Source organism: Macrosteles quadrilineatus, unplaced genomic scaffold, assembly GCF_028750875.1.
Source record: "Macrosteles quadrilineatus isolate MER2022 unplaced genomic scaffold, UCM_ALF_1.0 Scaffold_5__1_contigs__length_97177068, whole genome shotgun sequence".
NCBI lineage: Eukaryota > Metazoa > Arthropoda > Insecta > Hemiptera > Cicadellidae > Macrosteles > Macrosteles quadrilineatus.
In genome coordinates this window covers 62936-74725 of record NW_026542598.1, presented here as the reverse complement: position 1 = coordinate 74725, position 11790 = coordinate 62936, and the positions used below count along the sequence as shown (strand labels likewise).

Here is an 11790-nt window from a genome sequence, read left to right as displayed (position 1 = left end):
GTTATTAGGTGTATCGCCCCTAATACATTAAAAATGAAGTCAATATTTTCATAGGCCATTAACCAAGCTTTTGCATTCTTAACAAATATGTACACAAATATGCATTAGCCATCACCAAACAAAACAGCTGTAACAGCACTACTGACAGTGTTGCCACTTTGAAGGCCACGGCCTGGAGTTAAAGGTAGGTGGCCGGTGGCCGTGGTTAGTTACCATGCTAGAAAGACATGCTTACTTACTAATCAATTTGCAACCACACGTACATTTAGACTATACAGCCTTTCCATAGGCCTATGTAGAGAGTATTCTTAATCCCCATACATAATATTGTTCAAAAAGGAAAGAAAAGAATTACAAAAGTTCTTGGTAGAAAGTTTCTATAGCTAAATCAGGTAACTTATAAAAAAAAACCTATATGACATCAAACAGATGTTGCATCAAAAACACTGAAACAACTATCATATGCTTTAGCATTAACCATTTTCAATACTGTTTTCAGGGTGTTGCCAGGTCCTACTTCATACGTTGTAGGGAAGTGTGATCCAACAGGACGTTCGTACATGATATGCATCATCTGTTCCCATTTGATAGGCTTCACCATCTGTTTGTGTAGGTTTTTCAGGATGTCCTCTTTGTTGCGATAAATCTGGAAATAGTTTTAAAACAACTAATAAACACAAATTAGATAAATAATCAATTAGTACGGTATTTGAAGTTAAAACTTTAAATTCTACTTTTTACCTTAAGCATGATGCTGCTAAAAATAACATTCTTAACATTCTACCAACAAATTACTATAATTGGCTTTAGAATGAAAAGTACTTGCTATTGAAGGTCCTGTTATTGTGGTTGTACTAGGTATAAATGTAATGAATAGCTGGTTCAAGTACAAAAAGGTTTTTATTATTTGCTTTACGTCTCTAGAGATGAGGAAGTGTGGTGGGGAAATCTGTCTCTCTCGCACTACCTTCTCCACATGCCATCCTAAAATGTGAGTTTACAAGCTACTAGCTGATTTTTAAACATGCAGCTTGTAAATTGGAGAGTACTCAGCACACTTGCTTGCTAGCTCCTATTAGAAATATTCTAAAGAATTTACTCAACAAATGACAACTGTATGCCACTAACTGGATGTTGAGTAAATTGTACTACCCAAGTCACAATTGTGTATGCACAAGTGACAAAGTCTTACTGATGTCAAAGGAACTGGCTAAGTTAGTAACATAAACCTTTTTCACCATAGTAGCTGACAAGCCTGCTTTTACTCAATAAACAAAATTAGTAAGAATTTTCCCGAGGATTGTTTATCACTCTTCTTCCCCTTAGTCTTACACTCCTTTTCGGGTCATTCCACATCAAATCATCCAGGCCATGTCACCCACCTTCTCAGATTTTGATGAAACTTGGAGGTTATGATCTTCCTACTAAGATATGAAAATATTCCAAATTTCAACTCTTTATCTTAAACGGTTTTCGATTTATAGCATTTTAAACTTTTGGAAAAATGGACGTTTTCGCTCTCTCCGAGACTTAGAACGGCGGATATTGTAAAATTAAAAAAAAATATACATCTTAGGCATTTATGGATTAAATCTTATGAAGAAAATCAGTATTATCAAGTTAACTATGCTGAATATAGGAAAAAATATGGAATTACTCTATCTACATTCAATTAATAAATAAAAAAAAAATTTGAATGTTTTCAACCATTTTTTTGGGGGGCGAAAATGGTTTTTCGAAAAAATTAATATCTCCTAAAGGCAGAATGATAATCAAATCAATTTTAAAAAAAATTTAATCTACACAAAATGATCCATCTGAATAACCAATAAAACTTGTGGCTTTTTTATTGCTTCATTTTAGAAAATTTATTTTTATATATTTTTCTTTAGCGTATTAAAAGATATACTAAAACATAAGATTTCAAGTATGTTCACTTTGTTAAAAACTAATATAATCAGTTTTAAAACATTTTTACCTAACCCGCCATGTTAAACTGCCCTATCCCAAGCGTGATGTATATAACTTCGTTACTTCTCAAGTGATGTAAAGTTGAAAAAAACTCACTCGGTGATGTAATGAAACCCATTTAAATAACATTGAGTGCTTAACTTAAAAAATATACCTCTATGGAGCCATCGACGTTCAACGCTAGAAATCAGCTGTGCGCTGGAATTTTATTGTTAAGTTTTGAAGAACTTTCCTAACCTAGCTTTTGTTTGTAAATGAACGTTACTGTTAGAAGATGAGTGAAATGGATAATGAAAAATATTGTTTGTAACCTCCTGTATATTGTCGGGTCAGGTAAAATCTTGTACGTTACTTGTTACGCAAGAGCGTGTTTACATCACTTCGGTAAATTATGCAACTCGCTTCCGCTCGTTGCACAACATTCACCTGCGTGATGTAAAAACGCTCTTACTACACTTGTAAGGTAAATAGCTATTGTAACACAGAAAAGTAACTAAGTAATATATATATATATATTTATTAATAAACTTCATCAAATTATTAAATATTGTAAGTTACCTAACCAAGGTGATACCACGGTAGGCTTTCTCTATGTACCTTTGAAGTATTTATTGCTTCAAACTTAAAAAAAATTTTGAGAATTCAAATTAATTAAATAAAAATGGATTATTTGCATATTGTTTTTTGTTTATCTATACTAGTAGAACCCCGTCGAAATCGACGGTTAATCTTGAGGTTTTATGTAAATTCAGCTAACTGCGATAGATAGATTGAAGTCATTAAAATCTTAGTTAAATGAAGGGAGGATAAACATAATAATAAGTATGACGATTGTGTTCCCTAAAAAACGTGATTGATGAATTTGTTTAACACAATATTTCCTACCTTTTTATCGGCTTTAGGTTGCCCAACAGGTTTTTTAGGAGTCTTATAATTGTTTGTTCATGAGTTTGTTTCATGTCAAAGCCACTTTCACTATATGGGAGAATGAGTTCATATAATTAGTCTATCATGTTACGGAAAGAGTCAATATTTATTACTAACAACTAATTCAATCTGCTTTAGGAAAATCATTCAGATTGTATCCGGATTTATAAGTAAATCTTCATCTTTGGTCATAAAAATACAGAATTTTATCAGCATATTAAATCAGGTTTTTTTGTATTTGATAAAAATATCTTATTCTCTAGAAAGCAGTAAGATTCTTACTTCGATCTAAGCAATTTTAATTCCTTCTCTTGCCACATCGACCCATGTATTTAATCATCCTGTTCTTACTTGATAATTCATTAGCTTATGGGATAGTTTCGCCTTGGCCAGATCGATAACATAAAGCTGTGCTATGTATTTCGTGGATGGAATGAACCATAATTGTAGGAAATTTTATCACAAATCTTGAACATTTGCGGAACCAAATCCATAACCTAGTCCAGCCTTGGTAACAAATTATGTAAATGTGATTAGATTTGATGACACTGTTGTGTTTCCGAATGCTTTGTATGTAGTGAGGTTTTAGATGCGTTGTTACATGTGTACAGCAAAGTAAAAACCCTGTACTTATGTTTTTAAATACCTGAATTGACATTAGTTCACCTACTTCACCAAAACCATAGATGAAACATACTCCGTAGTTAGTCTATTCCAAAACTTTAACACAGCTCTCATCCTCAACGTACTCATCTATGACACAATTTTTAACCCGATTGTCGAAAACTTTTATACCAATAAAGGAATTTCTGGCGTTCTTTCATGAATTAAAAAAATAAATGGTAATTGAAAGTAGGCAAAAAAGGCAAGTGCCAACCTTACAATATACAGTATATAAGCTAACCCTATAAGGAATAATTATGTTCCTTTAAAATTGATATGCCACACTTATTTCATAATTTAAAATTTTCTAAGAGCAATAAAGCATATATTTTTGATCACAACATTTAAAACGTATCATAAATTTATCATTTTGTTGAAACTATAAAAAACTTGCCATGCAGTGGAGAATCAATTTAGAATCATAAATAATAATGTAAACATTTAATTTTGACAGTTTCAGTAGACCTTTGAATACAATTTTAATATTAACAGCTGGTTCATTAAAAGTAGTGTAAAATTATCCATATGGTCGTAATGTAAACAAAATTGCTGAGTGAACTTTAAAGGCCTCTGGGGCAGAGTCCCAAGGAAATTTACCTCGTTTCTCTTTTGAGGACTCACCTACAGACCAATACCTTTCTTTAGACACCCCTACCAAGTTTCTACACCCAGCCGTTCTCTCAAATTAGCTGTGACAAAAACCCCGTTTTCCTCCATAAGAATAACATGGGATGGGACTTTAAAGGCCACTGGGGCAGAGCCCCTAGGGAATTTACCACGTTTCTCTTTTGATGGCTCATCTACAGACCAAGACCTTTCTTTAGACACCCCTACCGAGTTTCTACGCCCAGCCGTTCTCTCAAAATAGCTATGACAAAGAAAAACAGTTTCAAATTAATATATAGATAATTAATATGCTACATGAAACTTTGTCGGTTGAACTCCTCCACCATTTCTTAACCGATTTCATCTATTGACATCTCATTGGAAAGAGCGTGTCGCGTAGATTTGCAAACTGGCCTTACATTTGTGAAAAAGTCCCTTGGGCTCTGCCCCAGTGGCTTTTAAAGTTCCCATGTTATTCTTATGAAGAACATAATTGTTTACATTTTGATCAGCTGTAAAATTTAATTTCTGTTACTTATTTTTCAATTCAATGAAACGCATTGAGTACATTTATTTACTACTAGCTGAACCCGGCAGACGTTGTCTTGCCTTTGACTATTTATAATCCCGCGGGCTTTGCCCCGTTTAACTTCTTAATTTTCAAGATGATCTTGTTCTGGTTGAAGTTCGTTCGCTACGCTCACTCACCTTTAGGTTGGAGCTCGTTCGCTACGCTCACTCACCTTTAGGTTGGAGCTCGTTCGCTGCGCTCACTTGCCTTCAGGTTAGCTCGTTCGCTACGCTCACTTGCCTTCAGGTTAGCTCGTTCGCTACGCTAACTCGCCTCCAGGTTGAAGTTCGTTCGCTACGCTCACTCACCTTTTGGTTGCAAATTAGCTGTTGTCATAAATGTAAAAGAAATAATAGTGCTGCACCCTGTAGGTAATCCTTGTAACTTTAATGCTATTGAACATCATAGAACAAAACCAACTTGTTTAATTGAAACAGCTGTTAAAATTCATTAATTCCATTTCTCATAAGGTTAACATGGGAAACTCCAGAGCCACTGGGGCGGAGCCGATTGGACGGATCACGAAATTGATGGTGTATAAACCTATTCCATGACATTCTACACGTATGTACCAAGTTTCGTGGCAATCGGTTCAGCGGTGTCTGAGTTTATCACTGCCAAACAAACAAATATACAAACATCCTCTTTTATACTTATAGATTTGAGTTAGTGTAAACATAACCCCCAAGAATAACAAACAACAAACAAGTTACAACAACAAAGGTAACTTAATCTAATATGGGCAAATTTAAGTTCTTGAAATTGGGATACAAAAACAAATGTAGAATTCGCGCTGAAATTAGAACTTGACTGTTTAGTATTAAAAATTAGCCTGACAGCAAAAACCATAACTTAGTTAGGCCTGGTGTAAAAGGAGACTCTCCCACCCAAGTGACAATTTGGCTTGAAAAATACATGGTACCTACGTCTAACCTCATAAAAAACCGACAAAAGCCAATCAGCTGAAACCACCACATTGTGAATGACGACGATGTTCTGCAAGGAACCTCTAGAAAATAGAGTGTATTTGCTAAATAATTAAATGCTATTAAATCATACCTTCCCAGTGACAGTTGAATGCACAGCAATCACAGGATCCTTTACATTAGATCGTTGCAGGTACTTCTTGAAAGTCAATGCAGCAGGTTGCATCAAACTCGTTTGATGAGCGCCGCTGATGTTGAGGCGACGGGTTTTTTTTATTTTCAACGACTTGTTGTTTTTCTCAATGAAAGTCAAGCACTAGAAAATACAAAATTAATATAAAAAACGAATAGGCCTATCCATTATGAAGAGAGAGGGAGATATGTCTAATAATATGAATTAATTTCTCCACCAATCGAACATCATTTGACTGAGTTAAATTTGTTTAACGATTGGTAGGTATAATAGTCAGCAGAATGTTGTTGAGGTAAAGGAGCTGAAATCCTTTCTGTAGGTAAAGGTGGGCATACCGGTAGTTGTAAAATTGATTTAATATTACAATTTATTTACATGCAGGCTATATTGAAATAATTAGTTTGTAGTGTGCGGAGTGTGCCTGTAAAGGTCGACAATATTAAGGCAATTTTAGAATGTTCTGTGGCAGCAAATAGGCTATGATATTAGGCTGATTATTTGAATTAGGAAGGTGAGAGTAGATTATTGTTGTAGGTACATAAATTACATAATTATATAACATACCAAAAGGTATCGCTATTATTATTTTTTATTTTTCATGTTCTATTGTCTATTGTAGGCGCTTGGCTCTTTTCCAGAACAGTTTTCACATTACTGGTACAAAACAGCATTTCTGGTGTACATTTCAGAGGTGGTATATTAGTTACCTGAATGTGGCCAGCGATTACTTTGCAATGAGGGAACAAATGGTGAGCAACTTCACAAACTGGCTTCTCAACACCTTGTTCTGCAGCGTACTCCTTAGCTTTCGCCAACACTTCGTGTATTTTGGTGGACGGTGTGTACATCACCGTCAACATGCCTCCAGGTTCCATTTCACTGGCTGTTTGCATGGCTTCTCCTCTTAGCTGAGCCAATCGAACGGCTAAAAACAGTTTTGACAGAAACTTATGTTTGGATTGTTGATAGTGATAAATATAATATAACTAGGCCTAGTTTGATGCTAAAACATGGGAGGAAAATGAAATTGGTTTAGTTAAGTCAAGTTAATTTTTACAAACTGATTTTGTTGTACCGTAGTAGGATACTTATAATGATAAATAAGTTAGGTCTAACTTAATAGCTTAGTGCAATAAGGTTAAAGTAATTAGATCTTAATTGGTAGATCACCACTATCACACTTAAGAAGTAAATCAGCCAGTTACGCAAAGAACTAGGCTGTAGGTACCGGTAATGTGATCAATAAAAACAAATTTTTAAAAGTTTATAGGCTATGGTAGGCTACACTTTTTAAGTTTAAAGGGTCCCAAGTATTTTTAAGACTTATTTTTAAGTAAATAAGTTAGGGTAGTCATTTTCAAAACAATTAATTGTTGTACTGTGGTTTCAATTGCATGTGTTATTATTAAGTTAGGGCCTAATAGCACAGAAAACATATTACTATAACCCAGAATGCCAACCGCATGGTAAAAAGCATTAAGTGATTTGAGAGAGCTTTGCCTGTCAATCGTAGGCAGCGCCACCAGCGTTGCCATGCACTAAAGCCCCGTGTACACGTAGCTAGTTTACTAGCAGCTAATATTCGCTACTAGCACTAGCTGAGTAGCTGGGCACACTAGCGCGAAAATTCACATCTACACGTGGCTAGTTATTAGCGCTTATTATTAGCGCTAGTCATGTAGAAGTGAAGTGTTCATTGGTTGAAATAGCCATTTCAGTTTAGCACAAAATGTCTTCTGTTCCCTTAAATCGAAATGTTTTGAGACAAATTTTAAGAATTGGTGTACAAGGGTTGTGTGAACATGAACTTAATCAAAAGAGACGATCTGTGTGGGTTCGAAGGTGATGGATTAGGAGGCGAGAACTTCTTGGTGCGTCCAATACTCTTTTAAGAGAACTGGCATTGGAAGACCCTACATAGTAGTTTAAGTACTTTAAGTACTAAGTACTTTAAGTAACAAGCATTTCTACTTGTCAGACAAACAACAACTGATGCACTATCACTGGCGTATGGCGAGTGGCGATTAGCACTAGCAGAAGTGCAAATACCCCGCTATAGTTCGGCCGCTTAGAAAGCGACCTCCTCCAGCATTGGTTTAGCATTAGCACGCAGGTCGTTTTCTAAGCGGCCGAACTATAGTACCTCGCTAATTTGCTAGCGCTAGTGGTCAGTGACCACCCCCTCCACTTATTAGCGCTAGTAATAGGCCTATCAAACATGTTCAAAACGACTAGCAGCGAGTAAAATGCTAGCGCGCTAGTAATTGTTTACGCTAGTTGACCGTTTACACGGAGCGAATTTACTAGCGCTAATCAACTAGCTGCTAGTACTAGCCTCGTGTACACGGGGCTTCAGCATAGCAAGGCTGGTGGCGCTGCCTACGATTGACAGGCAAAGCTCTCTCGAAACACTTAAGTTAATGCTTTTTACCATGCGGTTGGCATTCTGGGTTATAGTAGGCCTACCTAGTATGTTTTCTGTGCTAATAGGTAATTACTGTTTAACCCTTTCAGTGCTAGGCCAATAATTCATATTTTATAAGACTTTTTTGTTTGCCTTTTAATTCCATTACCCATTGTTGAATTTTAACTGTCATGCTGTCACTGTTTTATTAATTAGGCTAATTTTGAATAATAACACAATAAGAAAATATATAAGAAAGATAAATCCCGGTATTTGTAGTAAACATCAAATAAAACTTAGTTTTTGTTGTAATTTTCCTGGTTTTCCTATAAATTTTTATGTTCTGATAGCATTATTTGAAACCGAAATCTCACAAAATCAAAAGACATATAGTTTACAATGTAATATTGAATTTAACCCTGATTTAGTTGGACGAGGTTATTGTAATATAGCAATTTTTGGGAAACTAATGTTTTGCAGCAAAGTCTCAGGAACACATTTACTACTACTAAAACTAAAAGATTGCATCTAAATAGTCCGTGACTAGCTGGTGCTGCTACCTAGTAACGCATTGAACAACTATCTGCAGCGCCATCTGTTCGCAATCGGTGGCGACAGCTTAAATACCGGGTTTTGACTCCCCAGTCTTCAAGCACAGATAGCCGAGAAGGCTAGGGCGTGTGTCACTTGGCCAGTGGCATTCGTCTGCTCGGGTTCGAATCCCGTCCTGTGTGGCAAATAATTGGTGACCTGTGTGTTTGTAGCGATATACTACAACCACTGGGGCATAGTGAGGTGTTCATAATCCTTGGTTTAGACATACACCTCGAAATCATCGGATTGGGCGAATCTTTTAGCTAAGTGGTTGGTAGTGTATCCTATGAACATGCAGGTCACCAATGGCCGTTTTGCTATTTTTTTTTTAAATAACCTTCCTCTCTATATCCAAAAGGGTTAAATCAAATAAGTTAGACTTTGGACTTAACAGCAAACTTACCTCTTTCAAAAGAGAAAGCACCGGCAAAAGAAAGTGCTGTTAATTCACCCACACCAAATCCCGCGGTTGCAATACAACTGTCAACAGTATTAGGCCTTTCTTCTCTAAGTTTTTCTAACGCAGCGAATGAACACACCATCACAGCTACTTGAGCGTATTTAGTCTCATCCAGTTTTGATTTAGGCCCTTGCATACAAAGAGAAAGAAGATTATACTTTAAGATTTCATTCGTCGCAGCAAATATGTCCTTGACACCTGGAAATACGAGTAAATCTCCTACCATGCCAACATATTGACTTCCTTCTCCAGGAAACAGAATTAGGGATGTCTCCCTAGGATCCACTCTTGGTCTTAGAGAATGTCTAGATTGCAGTCTGTGATTAACTGCACCTTTAGGATAAGGTGATGTTGCCCATACATTATCTGGTGTCAATTCTTCATTGCCTTCATGTTCGAATGTTGCAGCATTGTGTAGCAATTCTTGGACGTCATTAGACTTCAAATCCTCTTTGGTAGGCCTATTTGAGCAGTTTGAATGACACAAGTGCAATTTATTAACAACATTTAGTAAGCTACTTGGATCCACATATTTCCTGTCAACATTGAGCAAGCCATTTGCAAAGGCCGAAAAGTTTAACTTGTTAATATTGATAACCCTATCAAATTTCAGCAAACTTTGAATAAAGTACAAGGAGTGTCCCATCGCTTCTTAAACTTAACTATGCCGTACTAGCTGGTTTGTAACATATAAAAGCTCTAACCATGAGGTAATAGGAAAACTATTCACTTTGTGACAGATACATTCGTTGATAACAGTTTATGTCTGAAAAGATTGCATCAGATAAATTTAAACGGCAATAATATTGTTATTTGTTTGAACAGTTCTATAACCTCACAATACCGACTTGACAATACATTTTTATTTTATACAAACACTCTAGTACAAGCAGACGATAATCGACAGACTTGAGACTACCCCCACAGACACTTTTTTCCTTTTCCGTCATTTGGTGGTTTTATTATATGAGCCATGGAGCTTGGATATTCAGGGTTACATGTAGTTTTTAATTTGTTTCCTTAGTTAAATTTATCGGGCCGTGATATTTGGAAAGAGTGAGTAAAAACACCGATATACCAGGATGCGAATTTATTTTATTGTGAAGATGCTATTCGTTGTCAAGTTAACTTATTATATATTGATGGTTGTCTAATTTTCAATTACCGCATCTTAGTGACAATTAAAATAGGGAATATGGACTAAGTGGTAGCTTCTATTAGTTCTATTACACCATGTTATGTCAAGAGATGTATGTGGTTGCCCCTTGGTATGATAAGCTAGATATGTTCTTGGTTCAAATCCGTCTGCCTCCAATATATCTTTGTGGTCAACACTGACAATGAATACAAACCTAGCCTTTTCTTTATGTTTGTTTTCTAATAGCACTTCACTGTCTTTAAATGAATCACCACAGACATATGGCCTATAGATGATCATAACACGGCAGTTCATACAAAATCCAGCTTTCCACCATTTAGTTGCGATAAAAAACATTTATTGACTGGGCTATAGTTGTAATTCTCTCGTAACGGTGTAAATCTATACTAGGAAGCATTATACGTTAGCCTAGCTTTAAAAGAAAGATATGTTTTTAAACTAAGAGGTCAAATGAAATGTTTTTTCCTTAAATCAAAGGTGGATGTGCACAACAGATTTAAACGTCAATATTTTTTTCTTCAGTGTCCCTTCCGTTGCAAAGCACGGGTACAGCAGATAGTAGTAAATATTTCATTTCAATTAAGTCAGTTTTTTTTGTAGCACATGTCTCCTTAAATTGCATAAAATATATTAACAAAAATTCCAGCTGATCATAATGTAAACAAAATATTATGTCCCGTCCCTCATAAGGATAACATTGGAACTTTTTTAAAAAAACACTCGGGCAGAGCCCAAGGGCTTAAAAAGAAATTTAAGGTCAGTTTGCAAATCTACACGTACCCATAGACGAACATTTTGATATATAATATGTGGGGTTAAATCTTAAAACAATAGTTATGTGCAACTCAACTGATAAGCTCACTGATGAGCGAATTGGCCACTTTCGTGCCTTCACGTTGCAAATCTGGAGTGAAACAAAGTAATTAGAGTGAGACAATTTAACTTTGTCTCGGACCGTGTACTTTGCCAACGTGCAGTCAGTGTTGCAGTATGGTATCCTGGCTTGGGGTGGTGCCCTTCCCACTGTTCTGGAACCACTTTCTGTCGTTCAACGATCTGTTATAAAACTATTTTAAATATAAACTATAGATTTTCTTCCTTGCAACTGTTTTGCGATTTTCTGTTTTAAAAATTCGCCAATTGTTCATAAAAAATCTTCTTATTTTCATCAAACTTAATAAATGTTCGGGTTTTTCTCCTGTTCAACATCGTTATTTGACTAGAAGTAACATTAACTTCGGCTTTTCTTTTCCCAGACTTTCCCATTCAACCCTTAAAACTATAACTTTTTACGTTTGTCATACATTGTATAGAAA

General features: G+C 35.7%; 1 protein-coding gene across 1 annotated transcript; it reads right to left on the bottom strand.

Moving 5' to 3' along the window:
• Positions 1 to 368: 368 nt before the first annotated feature.
• On the bottom strand, positions 369 to 10175 carry LOC128994600 (probable malonyl-CoA-acyl carrier protein transacylase, mitochondrial). Its single transcript, XM_054419261.1, has 4 exons — positions 9259 to 10175; positions 6565 to 6782; positions 5798 to 5980; positions 369 to 646 (listed from the first exon to the last, which is right to left on the bottom strand). Exons 1-4 carry the CDS (start codon positions 9959 to 9961, stop codon positions 422 to 424), a joined length of 1329 nt encoding a protein of 442 aa, XP_054275236.1. The 5' UTR covers positions 9962 to 10175; the 3' UTR covers positions 369 to 421.
• Between the last annotated feature and the right edge of the window lie 1615 nt (positions 10176 to 11790).